The 27,836-nt window shown below is 38.5% G+C and overlaps 1 protein-coding gene across 2 annotated transcripts; it reads left to right on the top strand.

The window, feature by feature from the left end:
- Positions 1–27,301, top strand: LOC113117569 (estrogen-related receptor gamma-like). Of its 2 annotated transcripts, none has more exons than XM_026286335.1 (4): positions 1–564; positions 3,267–3,428; positions 22,575–22,844; positions 26,424–27,301. In XM_026286335.1, exons 1-4 carry the CDS (start codon positions 414–416, stop codon positions 26,666–26,668), a joined length of 828 nt encoding a protein of 275 aa, XP_026142120.1. In that variant the 5' UTR covers positions 1–413; the 3' UTR covers positions 26,669–27,301. The 2 variants fall into 2 exon arrangements, with proteins under 2 accessions (XP_026142120.1, XP_026142119.1); XM_026286334.1 differs by having other exon boundaries at positions 3,246–3,428.
- The last annotated feature ends 535 nt before the right edge of the window (positions 27,302–27,836 follow it).

Raw genomic sequence — 27,836 nt, 5'->3', positions numbered from 1 at the left:
TGGGATGCCTTTTAAAGACACCGTGAGGTGCTTCACGCGAGTACTTTAGTACTTGAACACTTCTTCGCTATTTCCTATAATTGTTCTCACCAACACTTATGAGGATGTGTGTTAACGCAAACACAAATGGCTGTCTGCTGTTTACCTGTTATTTTTCTGTGAACTGAGTGCTCAAAGATGCACACGCGCCACAAGCGGGAGATGGGCAGGTGCGTGTCCGGATGTCACATGGAGAGAGCGAGTGTGCCCCTGTCTGTCAGCAGCTGGTCATCTCCTGTCCACATCCCTGAAATGGCCACTGACAGCTGCCGTGCAGCTCACAGCGGCCCACTCCCCTCGCAGTGCTTTTAAAGTGACAGCGCAGGTTATCTGACTGCTTTATTGAAGAGGCTAGAATGATGTGCGGAAAGTAAATGCTGTTTTTGTTTTTTCTTGTCTCTGCTTTTTTATCAGGCGTTCGACTGGATCGCGTGCGTGGTGGAAGACAGAAGTACAAACGTCGGATAGATGCAGAAAACAGCCCATATTTGAACCCTCAACTGGCTCTGCCACCCAAAAAGCCATGTAAGAACATTGCATTCATTTAATGTCTTTTTTCTTAGATTTTCTAATCCTCGAGAATGTTTTTCTCATACAAATACATGCACTTTTTAAACAACACGTAAATGTAAAAATAAAACAGGTACAAACGTTGCTTTAAAAAAAAATCAATTGTAGGTTTCATACAAAAAAAAAAAAAAAAAAAAAAAAATCTGTTATATTTTCCTCATCCTTATGTCATTCCAAACATGACTTACCTTCCTCTTCATAATTCAAAGAATTTTGTAAATGTAGTATTTTTGGGCCATACAATGAAAGTTAACAGGGTCCAAATTGGTTAAAAAAAAATACTGAAAGGAATTCTTAAATTTTGTGCTCTGCAGAAGAACGAGAGTCGTTTGAAAAACAGTTAAACCATTTGTTCAAATGTTCTATTTTGTGTTTGACAAAAAGTCATACAGACACAACGACACAAGGTTGAGTAAATGATTACAGTTTTCTGTTTTGGGTGAAATATCCCTTCAAGTTTGCGGTTTTTGCATCTGTCAAACCCCAAAAAGATAAAACACAGAATCTTTCACTGATTTCTCAATGTCACCTTACAGTGACCAACCTTCTTTCCAATGCACCAGGAAATTGGACACAAAACAAGAAAGACAGAGATGTAGTATATGACAGAGCCAATCGACAAAGATGTTTGTGCATGTGTGTGTGTTAGGGGAGAGCGACGAGCGCGAGAGGGAGAGAGGGGTCTAATCCGGATTAAATCCAATCTGGCAAAGACATCAAACCCACAATACCGGAGCTTCCGCGCTGTCAGACTGCTCTGCAAAGAGACAGCACGGCAGCGCTTAACAGATTTGTCCCTAAAGCCTTTTTACTTAATGGTAGCATATTCTCCTGGAATACAATATGCTTTTATGCATTATAGCAGTGGAAATAATCTTAATTATTACAGTGGCAGAAATCATTTTAGGAATACAGTGCTCTGAATAACCTTCTGCCTAATCCTACTGATCCCTCCTTCCAGGTTCAGGCTTATTTCCAGCCACCCAAAGCAACTTATTTTAAACCTTATTCTCTATGTCCAGCTCCCATCCACTCTCATTACTTCGTTTTTTTCTCTGCTATTGTATGCTAGCAAGATGGGGACTTTGGGAGACAGTATAAGGGGGAGGCAGTGGACCACTCATTGGAAAATGAACCGGACAAAGCACTCAATATGGCACCCTTCCCACTTTTAAGTTAAAAGAGCCAGTCAGATTTTTAATTTGAGTTTGTTAACTCTAGAATTTGCATTGCATTTTTTTTATGTGCATATTTTGTGAGCTAAAGAATCTGCATTTATACCACCATTGTTATGCTGATTTGATATATATTGACATATGAAATAGCTGATTGAGACTTTACTTATAGGGAATATTTGGTCGGAATTCCGTTTTGGATTTAAATATCTTTTATCCAACATGAATCCCTACTGATGTCTTTTTATCAATCAGTAATCTAGAATATGTCCACCCTTGCATGGGCGTACAGACAAATGTTTACGTTTTGTAAAGGGTTTTCGTATTTTAGTCCAGTGTCCCATTAATAGAGCCTTTTATCTGAGCTCTCTGTATCTTTTCTCTCATTCCTTTCTATCTCTTTCTCTATTTTCACAAACAGTGAGAAGTAAACATGGTCCCAGCCTACCTGATTGATTATTTGCACATAACAAAGGCATGGGGTTTGGAAATTGGGTTGCATTGATTCTAATTAGGGAAACATTAAATAAGATTTACCTAGAGATAGCACTTACAGGCTCCCCCACTCCCTGGAGTAGCAGGGCTGGGCTGATTGATCCATTTCTTACCATCCTCCAACACACACACACACACACACCAGAAGTTAATGCTTTTTAATTTAGTGATCCGTTTTGTCCCCAGACCTCAAACACAGATGCACTGGGCTCAAAGTGATTAGTCTGGGCCTTGCAAACACACAGACAAGCACACAGAAATTGCAGTGCTGTATTTGGCTTCTGTCTGTCTATCATATTGCATTGACATAGATGATTAAACCGCAAATGAATTCATTTAACTGTAAGGGTGTCGCTAATTACCTATTCCAATCTCCCTCACCAACGCAATCCAATCTGAAATGTGTGTCCTTTCTCTCATTAGATTGACAGAATACCGCAAACAAAAATCTTTATATGCGCAATTCACAGCATAATCCACAATGAGAAAACCATCAGAAGGATGTAAATTAAAAAAGCAGCAGTGGTTCTCAATTTTTTTATTTTATTTTATTTTATTTTATTTTCACCAATCATTCAAACTCCATTATTTTGGATTAATTTTATCTGGCCAGCATAAAATTCCATTATTACAAATAATATGTAATTTTTATGTATTTATTTTATTTTCTCTTAAAGCAAAACTTGTGAAGAACCACTGCTCTGCACCATCAAACTGTCTCTTAACCAATAAACAATAACCAAAAAAGCTCTGAATTTTAGATTATAAAAAGCACCGGGCTTTCATTCTTACGCCAAAAACAGCATTTTCAGCACTACAAACACCATCTTTCCGCCCAGAGAAAACAACTCTGCCAATATTTCATGTTATCTGATTGCTTTCTTTGCTACTGAACCAAACACTATATGACCTTGCTGGTATAATCCCAATCTGTTTCTTTGTTCTCCCCTCGGTGTTCAAATACAGTCCCCTTTGGCTGCCTTGCAGATAACAAGATTGTGTCTCACTTGCTGGTGGCGGAGCCTGAGAAGATCTACGCCATGCCTGACCCCACCGTGCCCGACAGCGACATCAAAGCCCTGACCACGCTCTGCGACCTGGCAGACAGGGAACTGGTGGTCAACATTGGCTGGGCCAAGCATATCCCAGGTAGGACATGACCAGAGATAGAAATTACACACAACTACAGGGAAACTCACAGTGGGAAGCATGGATTGAATGGTCTGGGGGTAACACATTCAGTCTAGATGAAAAATCACAAAACAGATGTTTTATACAGGTTTAAAAAGTCAAATTGGATATTATATATCTGATGGATATTTTTAAATGATGGAACATTTATAAAAAATAAAAAAGCAACCTCATAGAAAGTGGTGCCCGCAAGTCTGAGAATGCTACTATTAACTTCTAATAAAAAAAAAAGTAATAATAAAAATATATTTTTATTACAAATTATAATTATAGCATGTTACAGTTTAAATAAAATATGAAAATTAATTTAAAATTTGTAAATTTTTAATAAGTTGTTTGCCATTCATTTTATCCAGCATGATTTTGTGCTTTTATTTTTATTTATTTATTTTTTTTTTTTTTTTAATGATCGGTATCACAAATGTTTTTACTTTATTTTATTGCTCTTATTTATTTTTCTGTCTGCATTTGTAGAAATATAAAATACATAAAGTATTTATTATACAATATTTTTCTATTTTATATATAATATTTTATCATAACGTTTGATTGTTTTACATGTTAAAGTATCCTAAAGCGTTTGATTTATTTTTAGGTTTAAATGACATTTTTAATTCTATAATTTCAGCAGAGTCTCAGACGTCTGTGCTTCACTGTATGTGCAAATTCTGAACAAAAACTGTAAAGTGTGTCTGAGTAATTGCTGTTCTCAGCAAGTGCAAAACACTCTCCTGAACTCTAAACAAAGCTGTGCCTTGTCAATCAAGGGTATTTGCCATCACCCAGGCCACCACTGACACGTTCCTTAGGTCAGCATTTTTCCTCCCTCTGTGACAGCAGACAAGGATCAATTTGTTTAGTTTTAGCTCAGATCCTTCTTTAGTTTAGCGCAATGACTGCAGGAGTCGGGGGGGGGGGGGCATTTTCTCCTGCTGTTTCGGCCAAACAGCAGCCTTGTTGAAAGGATTCCTGACATTAGCCATGAACGATAATGGAATGGCTGACCATGATTGAGACAAGTGTCCCCCCTCCTCTCTCTCTAATGCTGCTTATTGCCCATCTCCACAAGACAGAATGAGGAGTTTCCAGTAATCTTCTTAACAAAGCCCTTCTTTTGCATTTAATCTGAGACGGCCCTGGTCACAGACAGTGGCTGCCCACTTCAGCCCTCAGTGTTTGAAAAGAGCTTCCCATAGGTGACTGACTATGAGAGCAAAAATGAGGTAAAGAGAAAGAAAGCTCTCAAATCAGACAATAGTAAGAGTGGTTACTTAACGAAGGAGACATAGTAATAGTTTCACAGCATGTGAACATGCGCAGGTTCTTTTATGAGATTCATTCATCCACTTTCACTAAAGAGAAGAAACCACTCTTTTAACCAAAACATGTTAACACCTTTATTTGCTGCACAGGAAGTTGTGTAGTAGTTGGCCTTGTGCTGTAGATATGACTGTGCTAATACTGGCCCCGGGCAATAGTGCCACACAAGCCATAAAATGGGCTTAAAGCTCATCAGAGTGCCAATTTCCTGCCAGGCACGAGATGCAGGATTAAGAGGTTATTTCTGCTGCTCCATGCCAGATTGACCCAGACTTGCCCTGTGGATTTAATGGGATTTTCCCTGTGTGCAGGAAGCCACACCGCTGGAGCTTCTGGAATGTGGCACATTTGTGTACATAGTATAGTATAGCAGACTGCATACTGTAGTGTAGCATTGTATGATGCTTATATTATATTATAGTTTAATCGTTCGGATCAATACGTTTTTTTTTTTTTTATGTAGAATATATATTTTTTAAGAAACCGATACTACAGTAAAGATGCATTGAATTGATTGAATGTGATGGTAAACCATTTATAATGTTACAAAAAAAAAGCTATTTCAAACAAATACTGTTATTCTCAACATTATATTTATTAAGAATTCCTGAAAAATTTGAAGAAAAAGATTTATGAACAATCTTGTAACACTAAAAACTGGGAAACTGGCTTTTGATCATTTACATCACAAGTATGAATTACATTGTAAACCATATTACAATAATAAAAAAAAAGATGAGTTACTGTAAAAACTAAATATATTTTAAAGTATTACTGTTTTTTCTCAAATAAATGCACCATTGGTAATTATAAACTACTTATTTTTAAAAACATAAAAAAGTTCAATCTCAAACTCTTGAAGGGAAGTATATATTTTATATACATTAATGGTATTTATATGTATATAATGGTATTTATATGTATATAATGGAAGTATATATATGTACTACATTAATGGTATTTTATAATATACTATAGTTAGTATAGTATGGTGGAATGTACTGGCCATTATTCAGAACTAGAAAGTTTTATTATTAAAAAAAGTTTATGCTAAGTTATCAGTGTTGAAATAATCCATTTGTCTTGACACGTTTATAATAAAAAAAAATAGTAATATCCAAGTTGTGGTGGAAAATATTCGTTCAGTTACACAATTCACTTATTATTGGCCAGCATTACTAGAAAAAAAATAGTAATCATTTTAGCCCTTCAGTGTTTCATAGCACAGTAACATAATTACTTTCCAGTCATTTATTTTTCAAAGCTAAGTAGTATCTTTTACGTCTCAGGCTGTATACAAACTTCTGCTTCTCTCCTTGTATACATTTGCACATCCATAGCTTTTCTTTCTGTACAGTGTTCATATGTTAGTTCATGTCTGCTCGGAAAGCAAACTGAGGAGTCTCTCGATTGGCGTCAGAGTTCACATTCTATGAATGATTGCTCAGCAGAAGAGAGATGATTGTATGATTAGACCTCGGCAGGCAATTCTGTGTCTTGTTTGAAGAGGAAGGAGCCCCCTCATCTCCGGAGCAGGTATTCCTGTGGCTCTCATCTCCTCCTGCACCTCGCGCTCCAATTGCCACTGTATCCCGATGAACATTTCCAAAGAAAAGTGTGAGATTCAGTATAAAGTTCTCCTCTAACTCAAGACATTTTTTGCCCCTGAAAGTGATATTTTTTTCCCCTTAACCTCACACAATCAGAAAGACACACAATGACAAAGGGCTCTGTAAATGGCCTGCTGTTAACCTCCCCTAACCGCTCCGCCACAGCTCCATGTGCGCATTTCTCTCTTTCCCAACTGGTTTGTCTCTGCGGTTTCTATGGTACAGTAATTTTTTTTAATCAAATTGATGAAGGCCTCCATTCTCCCCGAGAGTCCAAACCAATTTATGGCTCATGATACGGCGGCTATGTTGCTAACAGACGTAACAAACTGTCAGCCTCTCGCACAGAAGCTAATTTGAAGTCATTAGGTGTGCAGCGTATGGGCAACAATTTGTTACGGTGGTTAGGAGCGCCGCTGACATTTCTGAGCGCCTTCGCTTACGATCTGTCCTAGGCGAGGAGCAGGCAAATTGTAAACTAATTTAAACATCACTCAGTATTACTGGAGCTGCCGCTGCAGAGAGCTGGCGGATAATGAAGCAGTCTGTGTTTTGCGGAATGGAGTTAAAGACGCCTCGGCGGTAGCTCCCTCCGCCGGCGGCGCAGACACGGCTGCTCCTTTCTGATTGCTTTTTTAATGCGCAGAGGCTTCGCACCTTCTCCCTCCTCTGATCATTTACATGCTCGTATAGGCCGTGAAAACATTTGATATGGTTTACAAACACACTGTGAGAAAGGGTGCCTGAACAAAACCCTGGCGTCGCCCATTCCTGTAAGCCTGGCATTATGGGAGATGCAAGGATTTGGAAAGTGATATTAACTCAATACGAGGGTAGAGAAAAAAAAAAAAAAAAAGCAGAAAATGACATAATGTGGATTAGGGCGAGGAATCTCATTTGTGGGATTAAAGTATTCCAGCTGTAATTTTATTTGAGCATTTAAGCTGCAGGGGAGGAGAGGAAAGAGCAAACGTCTGTAGTGGAATAAAAAGAAAACTGTACTTTTATCTGTAAATAGAATTGGAGTCCCCTCATGCCAGCCAGGAGGACTAAAAACAAGTGAAAATGTGATGTATTTAGAGTGTAATTTTGAAATATGAAATTACATTTACTGTTTTTCGGCAGGAACAAAATACCTCTGTAAATAAACGCAATAGCTGAAAAAAGATCTGAAGAAAAAAATAAAATCTGTAAATTAGAATTAAAGGTGTATTGAGGCTGTAATTTTTTTTTAGCATTTGTATTGGAAATATGACATTATATTGAAGTTTGTAGTGGAAAAAGACAGAAATGAAAGACTTTTTTAAATAAAGGCAAAAAAGCTGTGTTAAGAGAATTAGAGAAAGCATAAAAACTCACAAAATATCCTGTATTGAGGAAAGCTTATTAAAAGCTGGGCAGGGGAGAGGAAAGACAATTTTTGTTAGAGAGAAAGGCACGAAAAGCAAAAAAAAAACAAAAAAAACAAACAACAACCTGGAAATAGAATTAGAGAGAGAATGAAAAACCACAAAATGCCCTGTATTAAGGCTGTAATTATTTTAACATTTAAGCTGTGTGGGTGTGAGGAAAGAGAATTTTTGAAGCACCAAAGAAAAAATCTGAAGAGTCATCAGAGAAAAAAAAAGGGAATAGAATTAGTAAAAAAATAAAATAAAAATTGTGCTGTATTGACACAATTATTCGTTTTAGGATTTAAGCTGTGCAGTAAGAGTGGAAAAGAAAAAAGATGGAAAGAAAAAATTAAATAAAAGTAAAAAAACTTGTGAATAGAATTAGAGGAGCAATTAAACAAAACTTGCTGGGTTAGGGAAATAGTTTTATTCTAGCATTTGAAAGAGAACTGTTTGTAGTGGAAAAGGGTGGGAGCAAAAAAAAAAAAAAAAATCTGTAAATAGAATTAGTCACCTCATGCCAGCTAGAAGCTATAAAAATAAATGAAAACGTGCTGTCATATGGTTGTGACATGCCTTATCGTAACACAGTGGTGCACAATGGTGGCCGGTCGCACTTGACTTGACGAGCGGGCTTCAAGAATGGCCAGCACATGGACCGGCACTGGCTTTTTAACATGACAGGACCATCACTATTACAGGCCCTTTATGCAGGCTGAAATTGCTCGGGCTTCTCCCATTCTTGGTCCTATCTCAGGGACTTTCTCTCTTTCTTTATTTCCCTTTCAATTTTCACTGGCACGCGGATAAGCGCGTGCTAACACAATATGATTGAGCAGTAAAATGGAACCTTGTCGACTCTAATCTCTTTTATGTAGATACTGAGGTACTGCCACACTCCACTTCATTCCTCTGCCTCCCCCCAGCTCCATCTTTTTTTCCCGCTCTCGCTCTCAAACCTTCCTGTCCCTCTCTCCCTCGACCAGGCCTCTCTCTCGCTCCTTCAATTGTCAGGGCCAGTGCATTCGTAATAGGTTCAAGAGAAGGAGAGAGTCGTGGAAGCCCGACTCCTACTCAAATATCGCAGCGAGGTTTCTCGGGGCATAATAAGACGATTACGTGCTCGTCGGACAGACGCGCCGTGGGATTAGCATATTCGCCCAGAAACCTTGTTAGGAGAAAAAAAAAAGCAGGATGCGCTTACTCAGTGCAATCTGCAGACGTGATTGAGGTGTCATCATTATTGGCTGACCTGTGTGTACAGGCTTAGTGGCCTGTTCTGGAAACGAACAATAGCAATTAAAGTTACCCTGGCAAAGTGTGCACAACTGCCTGCAGGCTGCATCGTCAATGCAACACGTGTGTTTTTTAGTTTTTATGCTTTTTTATTTTATTTAACTCGCGCCCTGTCTCAGGCTGTCGGGCAGCTGGTGAGATGTCTTAATCAGGAGCTGAGCAAGGGATTTATCTAAAGCATAGGTTTGCTTTCTCCATGAGCCCTTTCCCAGCCCCTAATCTTCAGGATGGGAAAACACAATGGAGATAAAGGTCTTACAGTCACTCTTGGCATTGTAATACAGTGCTGGAATAATGCACATTTCACACCAGTGTTTCCTGTTTTATTTAGGCCTATTATGTTTTATGTTTCCTTAGGCCTGTATGTATATATGACCATGTGTATAATATAATATAATATAATATAATATAATATAATATAATATAATATAATATAATATAATATAATATAATATAATATAATATAATATAATATAATATATAATTTGTATAATAATAAAGCAATAAATTATGAAATTATTTTAAAATAAATATGAATGATAAAACAATAAATGGTACCAAATAGAGAAATATATATATTTATATATTTAAACATTTTTCAAATATAATTTATATTTGTATATTAATATTATAAATCTTTCAATTCAGGGTTTAATGCTTTAAAATAGAATTATAGTGATTCAAGTTTCACAAATGTTTAAAGGTGCATTTTAAAAATTATATTACATCAACTTGTTTTTGTGGCACAAAAATGCTACTTTATGAGAGCCAGTCAGCTACCACAAAGTCAAAGATAACGTTTCATTTTTTATTATTTAAAACAAACATAAATCTGATTCTGTCTAATAGCTTAAAACCAAGTTTGTGTGTGTGTATGTGTGTTTGAATCATTAAAAGAACTGAGTCATTTGTTAATGTATCACACTACACTAGTCATGCTCTCTCTTCCTTTCTTTCTTCTTTTCTTTTTTTTTTGAGTGCAACCAGTAAAATAATAGAAAGACACTCTGATTTGACATCATTCCACAGTATGTGGTCATGATCTATATCATCACATTCAATTGATACTGCTAGCTCACAACTCACAACTTATGCTGTGGCACTATAGATTCAAAAGTCACTAGATGTTTCATGAAAATGCATGTTGTGTCAATTTCTGCCTTTTTTTTTATCTGTTTAGTCCCTCCCTCTTTCTCATTTTGACTGAACATGCTTGCTAGTTTAGTCTCATTAAGCTCGTGAACCCACTGGAGGAAGAGCTAATCATATGTAAACATAATTATCTGCAAACTGGAGTAAGCCCGCTTATTCCTCCTCGCTGATGTGCGTGCCTGCCAGTGCTTTCCCAGATGTGATTTTTGGGACCCTCCTCCTCTTCCCTGCCCTGGATGAGAGGAGAAAACCCATTCGTGACACCCCAACCCCCACCCGATATCCCCACTACATCCAATCTCTAAATGAGGCCTTGTCTGTCACCGCCCTCAGACTGACACACTGCAAATATTGATTAATAGATGCCCTAAGCTCCTTTTAGCAAATCAAATTTTCACTTTTAGCAGGGGTTTCACTCCTGATACATTCAGCAAAGTGAGACACACTAAATTAAGTCTGACACTCAGAGAAAAGGGCTGTACAGACAGAGCAAAGATTGGAGAAATGTGTGTCAGAGAGATTGTGCGTTTTATATTGCTGTTTTAGCGTAGTTCAAAGGTCATGATCACATAACCTCTCTTCAACTCCGTCTCTTATTATTATTTTCAAGTGATATAAATCTGTAAGTTGGGTATTATAGATAAAACAGGATGGTAGTTGGTGGAAATGAGCCGTTTTCTTCTCAAGGTTTTGTTTGTGGTGTACCGTTAAGGGGAAGGCCGTGTCAGCTCACAGTCTACTTTGAAATTAACCACAGAACAGTAATAACTTCATACTGATGTGCTGCCTACAGTCTGTGTTACGTTCTGACATTATGGACTCGGTGTAAGAATGGTGCCTTACTCGACTTTTACCCCATTACACTCGGATTTGTTCTTTTTGTGCATGTCAGTATGTGGATTGTGTCTCTTTTTCTGTACACTGGTCTCTCACTCCAGCTTTTTGGTGTGTGTTTTTGTCATCTTAACCTTTGTCTGATTAGTCTGAGTACAGTGTTTGATTGTGAAAAGATCCTGGTAAATACAACATAGGGCCCTATGAAGTCTGTTTTTTTTTTCTTAAATTTGATTTTATTTATTTAATTATTTCCCAAATTATTTATACACTATTAAATAGCATTTTTTTTAAGTATAAAGTATATATATATATATATATATATATATATATATATATATATATATATATATATATATATATATATATATATATATATATATATATATATATATATATATATATATAAAAACGAACTGTTTTAACCTGAAACAGTGACAGAAATATTACTTTATGTAATGATACTACTACTAAAATTATTTTTATAACATTATTTTTAAAGGAATATTTACTATTACTTAATATTTATATTTACTTGAATAATTATTTACCGGATTTATTTTGCAGAAAAATGTAAATACACAACACAGTATTTATGGAAAAAAGAAAGAAAAAAATATAATAAATGTGTTTTTTTTTTTCTAAAATCAGTTAACTATAAATGCTTTTGTTTATTAATATTTATTGAAACCATAAAATTAGAACCCAGAAAAATAGCACTGTTTTAAAGTTTAGCAAAAATTACATTTTGTTTATGGCCATGTGAAATATATATGGATCTAATATATATATATATATATATATATATATATATATATATATATATATATATTAGATCCATATATATAATTATATATATATATAATTTTAATATATTTTAAATTCAGGAATTGATTATGTTAGGAACACATGATGGATGTATTCATGTGATTATTGCTCACCATATTTAAGCATCGATTTCCTCCTTGAAATTAATATAGATGTTCTCTCTTTTTTTCCCTTCTTTTTGCGAATTGACTGTGCCTCATAGAATCATAGAGCGATCGTCCAGCCTCCACCACACCTCACATGTAAACACGCCTGTCTCAGCCTGTTGGAAATGCACCTGACAGAAGCCAGATTTGCATCATGCTTTGTCATGTGAAAACAAATGCAAAGCTCTGCATTATGCCCTTGTTTATCTGTGCTCTTGTGTGTCAGTCTTTATAAAGGACACATTTGCTTTATAAAGGCTGTAAGAGAGCTGAATAGGTGTGACAGTAACCTTCTGGCCTCTCACCAGCGCTGCATTCTTACCAACCCATCAGGCCCTGTGTCTGCCCCTCAGCCAGCGGGGGGCGGCCCTGTGTGATTGCCCGTTGAAAAAACAAGGCATTATTGCTCATTTTTCCCTCTTATTAGTTTGATTACATTTGCAAATCAAATCAATCCATCAGGCGGTTTGTGAAGGGCCGCGTCCTGCAATCTGAAAGGGCCTCCTAGTAATCTCCATCTAATAAGATGCAAATGTGTCACATCAGTAAGTAACCAATAAATCATCGCCGTGTCTACGCCAATCATTAACCATCAGAATGAACAGTCAATTTTTAGTATTTTCAATTTGTGATATGCTAGTGGAATATAAAGATAGATGGACGTAATTATACAAACCAAACTCTATTTCAATCCTCCCATCTCCAGTAGCAAATATGCTGGGAGGAAGAACAGCCCTGTCATCATATTATGATTTTTTTTCTTTGTATTTAGTTTTTTAGTCTAGAGGTTCATGCAAAGTTCACAGACAGGCTCGAAACAGCACTCCTCTGAAAACCCACCCCAAACGATCAGTTCAGGGGGGCCTCATCTCTATCAGAGAGTAAGCAGGCAGGAAAATGGGATTGGATTTGAGCTGTTGGTTGGCTCTGAGGAATTATACCCTCAAATCTACACATCGGAACGAGGCTGGGAGTTAAACTGAGGCTTTTGAAGATGTGCAACATATTGCCTCGATCCTGTACACCAGCCTAATCATGATGTAAATTATTATTAATGTGGTGGCAAGGCAACGTGGCCAGTATATGGTCGTGCCCAGTGTGTTGCTTATGAATAAAGTGATTGGGTATGTTTGAAACAGAGAAAGTGTCTTCTTCACACAGTGCAAAGCAGAACAGATCAGCAGAGCTTCACGTAATGCAGATTTACAGAAAACCTGAACCGGCATTAGAAAGGATACTCAGAGTACATGTGGGTCAATAACATGACACTAATTTAATTTCTTTTGTAGTTATTTGTCCAAATGTATGAACATAAACACAATCATTTGAACCTAACTCTTTTAATGTATACATCTTTTTTAATATTGAATTTTAGTATGAAATTCAACATTATTAAAAAGAATACAAAATTATAAGAAAATTGATAATACGAAGATAATATATATGATACAACATTTTAATGTGTTTTTAATCATTTATATAAGATTTTTCCTATTTTTTTTTATTGTGGTCACTTATTTGTCATTGACTCATGTGTTGATCCTGAATAAGTTTTTAGCTAGTCCATATTCAAAGAGATTAAAAAGCAGTACTGCTTCAAATACAGTACTCTCTTGGATGTCTCAACATCTGAGTGTCCTCCTCCTCCTCCTCCTCCTCATCACCATATTTCATATTTGAATGAAAATTCACATTTAAATGTCTGCTGCTACCTTCAGTGTGTCCAAAATGTTCTCCCTTCCTTTTTTTCCCCTTCTCTGAATTTCCTTCTCTGCCGCTTTTGTTGCAGTCCCTCAGGTATAGAGAGTTTCCCTCCACAGAACCTCTTCTGTACTTCCAAAGCCGAAGAGCCATTGTGTCTTGCAAACTGGCATCAGCATATTCCTTTTCGCCTCATTCTTTCCTCCCTGCATATTTTGCACATAAAATGTGGCCCTTCTCAAATAAGCCCTTGTGTTTATCATGATCGATGCTTTCATGCATTATATTATTCTCTCTGTTCTAAAATAGCTATCCTTTAAAGTGCAGGTTCTCTCACGTCCTTCGCTCTATTTTAATTTGTGTGTGTGTGTGTGCATGTGTGTTAAAGGGACAATTTCACACAAAAATTCTGACATTTATTCATCATCTTATAGTTTGAAACCCATATGAATTAATTTATTCACAATGAGAATCAATGGGGTAAAAAAAAAAAATGCATACACCGGCATCCTACCTCACTCCCTCACCAATCAAACGCACATTTACAGATTCCCAACACCCGGCTACTTCCTTCACACGCATCACTGCCTTATTTCCAATTGCGTAATCAAACCGTGGCTTCAATGCTCGCTCACGCCGGCCGCTAAACAGCATTTGGGTTTGTGCTACGGATTTATAGTTTATCTTTATCTGTTGCTTCATCTGTGGGTAGCTATTACGCCAGCCTGGCCAGCTTATTGTTTGGGCCTGATAGATCTGTGTGCAGTCCATCACTTGGAGCCGTGTGCCTGGAAAGCCATCGGCCCGCCTGATGATGAAATACGAGCTATCAGCCTCAGTAATGGCTGTAAAATTTCATAATTACACGGCCTTTATTACATTGCATAATGACCCTGAAGCAGTATGGAACAATTAATTAAGATTTTCAGCCGTGGCTTTTGCAGAAATTAAAAGGTGCTCATTGCCGTGGAATGGGGTAATGTCTTGTCTCGGAAGCATTAAGGTGCGCTTTAAGCGCGAGACTCCCTGTCTGTCTGTGTGTATCATTGACTGTTTGTGGAAATGCAGGGCATTCCTCTGCTTCTGTTTGTCTGGCCGGATCATGTTTGAGAGAGACGCTAATCCTCCAATATGAAATTAATCCATGCAGTCAGGCCTCTATCGGAGAGATCTGGATGTTTTTTACCCAAAATGTAATCTCCAATGATAAGCATATAAATAATATGCTGCGGCAAACACAGTTATTCCATGTTTTAGAGAAGAATGCATCATCAAAGATTTTTTTCTTGTGTTATTTTTTTTCCACGACATCCAGATGAGATAGGGTTTGTCAATACAGCCTCGTAAGGGGTTTTATCGATCAGCATGGGAAAACAAATGAATCCGTATAAGTATTTGCCCTGCACCCCTCCAATGTGTGCACATAGACACACACACATAGACACACACACTCTCTCACGCTCCTGACTATATGCTGTGGCAAACTAAGGGGGCGTCTGAGGCTCAGACTTAAGCCCTCATGGCCTTTCCTAACACATCCTTTTGGGCCTAATGGAACGATGACAGTTGCGTTTGTTGGTCCCTGCCAGCGGGAGATGCTCTGACCCCCGTGGGGGGAGGTGCACATCAAAGACGTCCGACTGGCATAGGAGTGAGGGGGAGAGCTCTGTGCAAACTACACTAATACCTTCTAATAGCAATAAGACAAACCTGCTGTGGTTTCTGCAAACATCAGCATAAAAAAAACAAGAACTACAGGATGAGTAAAAAAAAATCTGGAACATGGTAGCAACATTTTAGGTTTTACAGACCTAACTTAAATTCACCATAAAATACCGTATTTTATTAACTGATGTAATATTAATAAACCAGCATACTGAAGTTCTAATATCTGTTTTGAACCATTGTAATACTGATAACCACCAAAAACAGGATGAGAAAGTCACATGATGGATCAAAGCTCATCACAAACAGCTCTTCTGTAAGCTGAGAAGAGATATACTAATTTATATATAGCCAATAGAAAGTGCACAGTGTCATTCACACAAACACTAAACCCCATCATGGTGAATTATACAATTACTTTTTCTTTTTCACTTCCAAAAAACCAAATAACAGTATTTTACTATACAATTACATTAAATGTAATAAAATTTATTCATCGTGTATAGTGTGGAAATTTACTTTTAAACAATTAACAGGTTTTTATAGTTGCATTTTTACAGTATTTTACTATTAAAATCACAATTGTTTTTTTACAGTGTATGAGAAAGAGGAAAGAGGAGACACGTTTATTTAGTCTTTTAACCACATTAATAATCTGATAGTTCAACGTAACTTTTCTCAAAACAATAAAAACTCCTAATCCACGTCAGTCCCGAGATTAATATCAATCTCGATCCGAAACCCTTAAGAGGCACCTCCACATTCGCCAACCTTAAGAGACTCTGGGGAGAAATAAGAAAAAGGTGTAATTAAAATGTAAATATTGATATTTCATTGTTGGAAATGGCTTTTCGGCGCTGTGGTTAATGTCACTCCATCTGTGGAGCCATGGACGCTTTATTACAGTCCGGGGAACTGCAGCCCTTCTGCGCGGCCGCCACCAGGGCACATGTGCCTGTTGCTGCCTCGTTTCCATACGCAATTAAGTGGAAAAGTACAGTCTGAACAGTAATCCATGCTACCTTAACCAGCTGTCTGGGTATATTTAGAATTAATCTCCACCACCAATCGGCCTTAATGTATGCAATTAAGAGTCTGCCGATTGCTAATTAAGTGCATTAGAATCAAGAAGCCGTGCTAACGTGACGATGCAGCCTCTCCTCTGCGTTGGGTGAAGCAAATCCTGCAAAACAACAGCAAACAATACAGATATGTCCAAATTGTATGCAGGAAGTGTGACAACTTAAATAAAAATCTATTTTTGTTTAGTTGTGTGGTATTGCACTTTTTAAAATGAAATTTAATCAACAGTGAAACAGAAGATTTAGCAAGAAAAAAATGTAGGAAGGAGTTCAAAAGTGACATTACAATAACAAAAAGGGCTTAAAAATAAGAGTGATTGACTTCAGTTGAAAAGGAAAGCCAGGCTAGTTGAAACATTTGACAGCGACTTACAGATGAAGACAGTGGAAGCAAGTATTTTAGTGAAAGATTTTTTTAAATATAGTTTTGGGATTAATATGTAGCAATATATCATGTACAATAAAACCGTTGATTTGTATTAAGACATTTTTTTTATGAAAAAAGTGTCATTTTGTGCCTTCCTTTACGAACATTAACCATGGTTATATTTCGTTAGGATTTGTTGGTTTTAATAGTCTAACGACACAGTTGATAACCTTTGCTTCACTTTTCTTCACCATTATCCTTCAGCTGATAGCTTTCAGTTTCTAAAATTCCTCACAGAACGGAAACAAAATAATAAATGGCAAAAAAAAAAAAAAAAAAAATACCATTCATTTTTTTCCCACAAAGAAAAGCCTGAGGGAAGATCACTCAATTCTGTTTAACTCTATTGAATGGTAGAGCAGAAGCCAGCAGCTGTTTAACACCGTAGCGGTGCGCATGTGATCACGGTAAACGCTGTACGGCAGCGTGCCTCACACTGACAGGTGAATATTTGCTTAGCCGCTAAATGGATGTGGACAGCTATGGCGGTGTTAATGTGTTTTCCCTCCTAAAAAGTGTGATTTCTCTCTCTTTCTCTCTCTGAATGGTGTTGTTTTGTGGAGATGAAAGGCGGCCGGTGATAAAAGCAAAGAGGAGCGCTGCGGCAGTTTGTGTGTATGCGGCTCGTGTCATCACTTCCCCTGTGTCCTCTCTGAGGGGGGAAGGGAGACTAAAGACCCGACTGTTTACACACACACAAAACACTCTTGTTTGCCTTTTCATGTTGTTTTTGATTTGTGCAAGACTTCTGTAGGCTAATATTTGTTTGGGTGGAGGAGTTTTGCAGAAGGCCGGTTTAGCTGGTAAGGGGGAAGCGTCTCAGCGCCTCACTGGGGCAGTAAATGGACAGACAGAGACTGGCATGATGGTTGTTCCTGTCTCACCATGGCCTTTGGCATCATTAGCCTCACCACAGGCTTACCTGTAAGCTTACAGTAATCACCAATCAGCTGAACTTATTCCAAAAACATATCATTTTTATGGCTAATTTAGATATTAATGCTACAAAGGGTCTGTTTTAGTGAATCAAATATACTAAATATGTTTGCTTTATGTATTTATGCATGTATGTAATATTTCTTTTTCTCTGTTTATTGGTACAACATATCGTTGTACAGAGATGAAACAACTAGGGATGAAAACTATACATTATTACTAAATTAAATATGGTATATACATTTACATCAAAACATTGTTCAAAACAGGCCAAAATATAATAAAAGGCAAATCATAAAAAAGAAATTAAGCAGTTTCACAGTTAATATATCAGGAATGAAATAAGTCTTTATCAACAAAATTAATATGATTCAAAAACACTGATAGAAATGCCGGTCACTACTATGTTTTAGTCTGAGACACAGTTTGATTCCATTTCCGACCAGACCGACAATATTCTAAGTTTAAAATGGAAGTTAATCAATATTCATTTTAGTTTAATGAACTGAACAGTATAAAAGCAATATCGCTCTCATAACCGTGCTGTTTTTCTTGATTCTGTGAGATGTTAATACGTTGAAATCTGTTGTAGTTTGTTGTTGTTTTATTATCAAATGTAGTTCCATTGAGGCGATATGACAACTTGGACTTCTAATATTACTAAGTCTCACCTTCGCTCTCCACAGCACTATTTTTGCAAGTAGATTAGTCACTGTGTCATCATCGTCTTGACAAAGTGTGAAAGCAAATAGAGTGTATACTCACACAGGAGCTCAGGAGGGAGCAAGGATGCATCAAATAAACATTCAGCATGGTCGGCACGCAGAATAGCGCTGATTCTCATTGCTCAAGCGTGTTCATTTACCCTGCAACCATGAGAAAATAAGCAGGGGTGTTGCTTAGAGTGAGACAGAGGAGCTGAGCGCTCCTGTGTTTATATGACGGCTATGCAGCGATGCTGAGGTGAAGTCTGCCTTGAGGAAGACGAGGAGGAGGAACGACCGCATATGTGTGTGTGTGTTTGTCTCGGTGGGCTCTCTCAGTATGTAAACGTGCAGTCAGAATAGATTTGGCAGACGGACGGCCGGTGGTTGCTGTGAGGCCTGGTGGTGAGCAGTCCTGCCCGGCAGGGGTTAACTTCGCATGGCTGCACCGCAGCCTCTTTCTGTCAGCCTGTGCTATGCGCTGCTCCAATGCTTATTTCTTCTGAAAAGCCACTGCAGGTTTCACAAGGCCTCAGCCATCAGATACCTTCTTCTGGTGTAACCTTCACAGATCCACATACTTAGCCTTTCCTCCCCCGTCTAGCACAAAGTACATCAGTTTACTGAGAGAAAAGATAGCGATAAAGAGAAGAAGAGAGATTGTGCCAGTGGCAAAACCCCTTCAGTGCTGCTGGAAAGAGAGAGGGAGTCTGAGCTCTGAAGCTGGTCTCCGGGCTAAGAGAGTTAAATTGAGAGGACGTTACTGGAGATTGAACGCTGGATCAGATAATGCTCGTGTGTCATCGGGATGGGGCAGTCTGCTTTGTGTCTGTCAAATAAAAGAGTCTCTTATCCAGAGTTACATGGCTTGTAAATAAATAAATGCATTTGATTGAGAAATAAACAAACAAGTAAATAAAATAAGATTATGCATTTACATAAAAAGCTGTTTAAAAAGTTACTCTGAAATATATAGTTTTTTATACATGCTCGAGGATTATCTATTATAAATATTGAAAAAATCCCATTCAAAGTTGTATTTAAAATATTATATATAATAACACATAAATATATAATTATTGATTTTTGTTATTTACATTTGCATTTAATATATTATTATATTGTTAAATATTTGTGTGTGTGTGTATACATATAAACAACTGCAGTCTAATTTGTGTGTGTGTGTGTGTGTGTGTGTTTAATATATATACACACACAAACATATATACATTAGTTTGTTGTGCCTTGTTTAGTGTGATTTCTGTACTTAGTCAATAAGCTTCCTCTTGTTACAGGAATTCCTTTGGGAAAAGGGTTGTAGACATTTGCCACAGCTGAAATGACAGTGACACACTTTAATTCAGCTCTTTGGATTCTTTCTCATGCAGCAAAGCGTCCAAAGGTGAACTGTAATCACGGTCTCCACCAAGCTCTTTTGTGAAATGAAATAACAGATGAAAAGAAGGGGGAAAATGCATCTTTAAAGTTTGCCCTCGCGTAAATGTCAATACAGAACCTTTTCCGTCATCAGCAGTAAATTCACATTGATGGCTCTTTTCTTCTCTCTATCGATCCGGCCATGAGAACTTAGATTTGTATCTGTTAATTAATGCGTCCTGAAACAGCATTTGTATTAATCAGGGAGATAAGAAAAATTGGATGCCTGCACTGGCATGACAACCGTAAAAGCACGAGCCCCTGATAAAATCATTGATGGACCTCAATAAAGAGGGAAAAAAAGTTCTTCCTTCCACTCAATAAACTAATCATCCGGCTTTTAATTATTCTGCGGAGAGATGTGTGGAGATTGGGGAATGTGTAAATCTAATTATTTACTAACAGCAGTGGCTGAGAGGGAGGGCTGGGAGTGGCACAGGGGGAGCTCTAGGCGATGGGCTCCGTCCATCTGCCGCTCCGCTCCACAACCCCCTCCCCATCCGCCCCCTGCCTTTATTTTGTCTCTCTGTTTGTCCCTCGTGCTCTCATTCTCTTTGTCCCTCTGTCGCTCTCTCTGTGTCTCTCGATCTGTCTTGATACATGTCTTCAGTCATCCATTATTCAGTGTGATTTGTTTCTTTTCATGATAAACTCTACTGATGAAGATAATCTTTTAAATGTTTCTGTGCCACTAGTGTTACCAACCGGAAGTGCAACAATTATTATATTGGCGTCTCCATTGGTTGGACAAACAGACTCCAAACTTACACCATTGGTTGAGTCTGTGTTGATGAGTGAGAGCAAAAGCGTCACAGCATTTATTGTTTTTCGTAAAGTGAATCTACCAATGGCTAACTTGTGCTTACATTACTGTGTATTTATACATGAAAAGGATTTGTAGATATTCAATCAGACACTCAGTACCACATTATTTATAGATGAAAGTATGCATATGATTTCTTATTTTTATTTAGAATGAGTTTTACCATCTAAAATCTGATTCACATATATATTTTAAATTATGTCAGTGGATTTTTTCCAAATTCTGAGCAATATTAAAGGATTACACATACCTCTCAGGAGGCCAGTCGGAGTGTGATCTTATTTTTAGTCCATGCCACCTTTCATTGAGGCCACTGTCTTTATAAGAATGCAGCGGACTTACATTGGACCCCCTTAAGAAATTCTTGGCTTAATCCCTTTTGATGATTTTATTAAGTAGTAGAAGATGGCCCTGCCAACTGGCATTGAGCACTTTAGCACCAGCAGGACAGGAGAGGGACCAACTGCTCACCAGCTCTTAGTCTGCCTCTAATGAGATCAGAGATGTTAACAGTTTGGGATAATAAATTAGCGGTTGGTATAAACAATAGCCCGAAACCTATACCTAATGAGCTCCTTGCCATTAGTGATTAACTCACAGAGAGAGATTTCTAAAAAGAAAAGAAAAAATGAGTGAAATTGCTTGCTTCCTCTGAAGGCATCTCTCCACAACAGATGTTGGTGAGCATCTTTTTCCTCATGTTCCCCCGCCACCCAGATTAGCCCCCTTGCTGTCGCAAAGAGAGACGCTTCATCTGTTCTTGGAAGAGCAGAGCGAGTGAGATGAGATGAAAAGGTCCAACACCAACAGGTGCTGTTGTGCCTGTCCCTCACCTTCAGAGCTGATGGACGGCTCCCAAGCACACAGTTTATTTAGATTTTGTATTATTGTTTTCTCTTTGCAGGGTATGCTATGTTAGATCAGCTTTTGGCTGCTTGCAATTTTTGCCTTTATTTGAACTGCCTTTTGTTTTATTTGATAATTTGTTTATTTAGGAGTAATTTTATTAATTTAATTTGTAGTCATCTGTCCCAGTCCAAAGCCAGTACGTAGAAATGATTGCTTTAAACCTCAATTTAAGATTCCTCAACATTGTGTGCATTAATCAAGGGGGGAAAATCATTGTATTTATTCATCTTTTATACGAATATAGTCTTTTAGTATTAGGAAACATAGTACCAAGTGTATCCTGGTACCTCAATATTAAGTATATTTCCCACACCCCAAACTGAGCGTGAGGGTTGACTTCCTTTTGTTACAGACAGACAAAAGTCACATGTTAGTCAGTTTCGAAAGGCATTCATGAACATGAACTTTACAATTTCCTTAACTTTCAGCAAAAAAAGACAGGAAAATGAGGGGAATGTGTGTGTGTGTGCAGAGTGGGGGGAGGAGGAAGGAGAAGGAGTTTGAGGCAAGCAATTAGTCTTTCAGTTGGTGTGATGGGAAGAATTGATCCATGCTGCATGTTGGGGAAGATAAGGAGTACCCTCCCTCAGGATGCCCCCTGGCCTGCAGCGCAGCAGGAGATGAGAGCCAAGGCTCGTGCTAGGTGCCTCAGCTCGCTCCCACTGGAGTTTTCCTCTGCATTACACCTCCAGAATGTCAATTCTTCCCACTAACACAACCAGAAACTTCTGACAATCAACTGGGCTTTTATATCATATACCACCGCTGAATGTTGATTTGAGGCTGAGCATTTAATAGAGCTATGAGTTTAATAGAGCTCTTTCTCTGACTCTTTCTCAGGGTTTTCCACACTCTCGCTGGCGGACCAGATGAGTCTTCTGCAGAGCGCGTGGATGGAGATCCTGATCCTGCGTGTAGTCTACCGCTCGCTGTCTTTTGAGGACAAGTTGGTCTACGCTGAAGACTACATCATGGATGAGGACCAATCCAAGCTGGCTGGCCTGCTAGACCTGAATAATGCTATTCTTCAGCTGGTGAAGAAGTACAAGAGCATGAAGCTGGAGAAGGAGGAGTTCGTCACTCTGAAAGCTATAGCCCTGGCTAACTCAGGTAAAATGAACAGACGCTATAGATTCCAGTCAGAACAGACGTCACATTTGATTTGATGTATTCAAATTATGAAACTTATGGGTTGTTAAGGCAACAAAACATTAAAAACACATTTTTAACAAATTTAAAATGAAAAAAAAAAAAAATCACAGATTAAGGCAAATCACAAACAAATATATATATATTTTTATCCAGATTAAATAATGTCTTCAAAAATAAATTCTAAATAGAATTTATAAACATAATGATTTTCTGTGATGAGCATGCTTTTAAATTGTAAATTAAAAATAATGGATTATAAAATCTAAATTTATCAGGAGTACCGATATCAAAATGAAGAAAACTTCCTTATGGATTTACTAAATACTATATTTTAGACTTTCATTGTCCCTTTAGGGAAATGCTTCTTCAAAGCAAGTGCACTTGAATTGCCTGTCATCAGCTAAATTAAAGCAGTGTTTGTTTATTCATCACCCCTCCTAATATAATGGGCTGTTGATAATGTATGAGCACGGAAAGAGTTAAACTCCTGCTTTTGATGTCATCTCCTCCTTTGGGAATCATAACAACATATGTAGTGGTAGAGTTATTCAGTTACAGTTGGAGTGATATCTCAATATCACGCATGTTTTATCTTCCTCTATTCTCGCGCACACACAACAAAACACTAAACAATGTTCCCACCCCTCCCCACCCCTTTTGAAATCCTTCAAAAGCACGCCTGCGGCCCCTGTCCGAATTAGCATAAGTCTCTGCTCAGATGCCTCTTAAGTAAGGAGCCCATCACTATGCACCTGCATGTCAATAACAGGCTCTGATGTTGTCCGCCATCGACAGTCGCACCATGGCCCTCTGGCTCCCTTTGTGTTGACCCCATCTTTGAACTTTATCTTGGTTGCTGGCCAGTAGTTTTCCTTTTAATTACAAGAAGGAAACTGTCAATAAAATCTGTTAAATGGGACGCAATGAGCAGCTTGAATGGGAGGGCGGCTATTTGTTCAAATTCTCCAGCGCTCAAGGTATTGACAGTTTGTTTTCTGGGGCCATATGTGACGATCAATCTCCGGCTGGGCCTGGCCATGCTGAAAAATGAAAAAGCAGATTGCTCTTGCTCGCTTGCGGATGACGGCTCGCTAGTTTGGCCCCGGCCCGCAGCCACCGGGGGCCGTTCTGCCCAAAGTGCACCCCTGAGAGAGCGAATGAGTGCGTGACTCTTTTGAGAAATTCTTTTTTAATTGATTCGACGATTAGTGGTTCATCTCGGTTTGTTGACATCCACGTCAGCATGCCAAAAGTAGGTAAAAGTGATCAATGAGTGGTGGATTTATTCATACCCATGTCGTTTTCGGTTAACATTTATGCCATTTTTACTGAAGTATATGCAATGAGACTTCCTGTACTCTGTTCGATGAGAGACACACTGACTTACATGTGAATTTTTGAAGTAGGCATTTTCTTGTCAAACATATTTCAATAAAAAAATAAAAATAAAAATAAAATTACAGTGTAGCCTGATGCATAAGCTTATCTTTAGTCCTGGCTTTTTCTCACCTTCTCGGGTGTCATTCTCCGTATTTATCAAGACTTTGGCTTCTCTCCGCACTCTTCTCTCAGGAGAGACATGCATCATGTCCGATTTCAAAGGTGAGCCATTTTGTCACTTCTTTTTTTGGAGGAGAGCAGAGTGTTTCAGACAGCTGGTGAAAAAATGATACACTCCACCATTTTCTAAAGCCCCGAGCTGCTGGGTATTTCTGCTCAGAGCCGATATATTTCACAGTCCTTCTATAGACACAGTATTGCTTAAGCAATCGTTGTCAGAGTGACATTTTTATCCTATTTATTTGAAAGCTGTACTTTGCAGTTGACCTCATCATGGTGCGCGTTTCTTTTTAAAGGACATAAAAACGAAAGAGAAAAGTCAGTCAAGTGACCTCTCGTATCCTCTCCACAGTTTGAATCCAGCCATTTACTGACACAATTCCAGGGTTGTTCTAGAAAATCATAACAGATTTAAGTCTAGCGAAGAGTCTTTTTGATTTTAAATGTTGCGACACACTTTTAAGCCACAAATAGCGCGCAAAAAGTGTGTGTTTTCCTGAACGACTCCAGCAGCGATGCTGAGATTGATAGAGCAGCTTGTGTGGAAAGGTGCATGTAAGCACTTTCCTGCCAGGGATTTCTGTCGGATCACAGGTCACTTTTCAGATGGCCAAAGCCCATGTGACTGATGGACGAGACCTCACTGTCTGAATTCTAGATGGGCTCCAGACACCGAAGGGTTAGGCTATCGAAGCGTCGCCTAAAGCGGCCTGACGTTTGCCCCGCTGGCCAACCCAAAGGACAGACGGTGCTCTCTACTAATAGAGGAACCTCACAAGGACTTGCTTTTATCAATACTTGACCATACAATTATTATTTAACGTGTATGTATCAATTGATTCGAGGCAATGCATTGATCGTGACATCTTTGCCAAAAGCTAGCGTGCATTTGGACATTTTATCCGGAGGGAGCGGGATCGGATTGACACGCCACAGTAGAAAACCGAGTCGATACTGTTGGTGGAGACAGTCTATAAAGAGCAAGTCAGACAAAGCACATTCTTTACCACTGTGATGTGATAAAACCATCAGAGCACTTGCAAGAGGCTTGGATTAGCTAGAAAAGTGCAACTATATTAGCCACTGGAGCAGTAAACAGCAAAGATAGTAGCTGCCTGAAACTAATTGCGCTCTCAGAGGCATGTCTGTCGCGGTGAACGGGCGTGAATGCTGTACTAACAAGCGCAAATGCAAATGCGGCCTGTTTGACATTTCTGGCAGACAATGCCAGTCAGGCTGAGGTATTGTTTCCTGACTCGAGCCTCTGTTTCTCTCGCTTAGACGAGTGCCATATCAGCTCTCCTCCAAACACTGTTTCTGTCGCCCGTGCCATTCATCAGTCCCATAGAGAGGCTTGTAAACACGTGGCGAGGACAGCCTCAGCGTTTAACACTCAAGTGTGCTTTTAATCACTGGAGAATGAGCTTAGGGCTGGCAAAAAAAGGATGAGTCACATTCTTTTAATCCCTTTCCATTTGCCAGGGCTTCATCCTCAGGTTTCCGTCAGGCTCAAATGGATTAAAAAAAAAAGTCATGTACAGAACTAGCATCCGGGAGTGTCATGCCATTTTAAACTGAAGGGGGCTCCCTCTGATTTAAATGCAATTTTGTCTTGTTGCAGTCCTATACTATTTTATTTGTATATTAAAAAGCACAACTGTTTTCAGCATTGACAATAAGAAATATTTCTTGAGCACCAAATCAGCCAATTGGAATGATTTTTGAAGGATTGTGTGACACCGAAGACTGTAATAATGCTGAAAATTTCAAAAAGTTTACTGTATTTTTAATTAATAAAATGCATCATTGTTCTTTCAAAAAAAATTGAATTTTACCACTACAGTAACATGTCTTTTATCTTTATATATTGCCAACATTTTAGTAGTTGCAAAATGTCATGTCAATACGTATGTTGCATTGTACCGAATTTGTGTTTATTTCTTAAGCCACTCATCGTTGTTCTGTACTTTTTTCCAGATTCCATGCATATAGAGGACGTGGAAGCCGTGCAGAAGCTCCAGGACGTGTTGCACGAGGCCCTGCAGGACTACGAGGCGGGTCAGCACGCGGAGGACCCGCGCCGGGCCGGCAAGCTGCTCATGACCCTACCGCTGCTCCGGCAAACGTCCACCAAGGCAGTGCAGCACTTCTACAGCATCAAACAGGACGGCAAAGTGCCCATGCACAAACTGTTTCTGGAGCTGCTGGAGGCCAAGGTGTAACTCCATCCCCGGCCCCCCGTTATACCGACAGAGAGCTGGAGGGGGTACGTCAATGACTGCGCCCTCTTCAACGGGCAGACACTGACTAACTCTCTGCCGCTGTTTGTGAAACCTTTGTCAATAAACTTTAACAAATAATAACTAAAACATAACCGTACTGGTACTTCTAATTACTGACAATGATACGTAAATATAAGAATGATTTAAAATGTGATTATTGAGAAAAATACGACTGCTTTCATTATTCAGCAGTGGGACTTGAAACCAGCCGTCGACTTGTTCTTCTCGAAAATCTGATGCTGAGTTTTTTTGTGCTATTGAGACATTCGATTGATTTTCAAAAGAGAAATTCTGGAGCCGAAAAAGACCAGCCCTGCCAAAGGAAGGAGGTCCACCCGGTGGACACCAGCAAGCGAAACTTTCCCCGAACTGTCTCATGTCGCTGAAGGAATCTAGGGATCGACCCTCTTTACCATAAGAGCGTGACGTAGTGACTATGTGCAGTATTACATTAGAGGTCCTCGGAGCAGTTTAACAACGCGATAGCCAAACGGAGATTTTCACATCTTTGAAGAAGCTGCTCCTCACCATTACGTAGCCATGCGGATTGATCATGCGTGTGTCACTCCCTTGTCATTTTCTTTCAAGTCTTCCAAACACGTTTAGCCTCTTTTACCGATTTCAGTTCGATCTTTTCAGGGAATAGCCGAAGCTTTAGTCTCTCATTCAATACCGAACAAAGAGGGATCGCAGAAGTCAAGGAACAGACTCATTTATTTATTGACTTTTATTTGATTATGTTTTATTCGAGTGTATTTTTACTGTACTGAAGGATGTATATATATATATATGGGATGGTCATCAAACACGATGTTTCTTCATATAATGTTAATAATTGAACGTTATGTTTTTCTACCGTCCACCGTGTTGCGCAATGAAGACGAAAACCTGCTATCTTCTCTAAGCAATAGATGTTTAAAAAGTGGAGGTGTAAATGTATGCAAATTTTTTTTTTTTTTTTTTTCTTAGTGCCACACTTACTTGGGAAAATGAATTTTTCCAGAAGCTTTCGCTTTTCTGTATGTGCTTGTCATAAGATAATAGATTACATACATGATATGGCCAGAAGGACCATAACCATTATCTCAAGCCAATTATATATGCATAT

Source organism: Carassius auratus, chromosome 17 (genome assembly GCF_003368295.1).
Source record: "Carassius auratus strain Wakin chromosome 17, ASM336829v1, whole genome shotgun sequence".
Taxonomy (NCBI): Eukaryota; Metazoa; Chordata; class Actinopteri; order Cypriniformes; family Cyprinidae; genus Carassius; species Carassius auratus.
The sequence above is the reverse complement of the archived record's forward strand: the minus strand, read 5'-3'. Positions and strand labels throughout refer to the sequence as shown.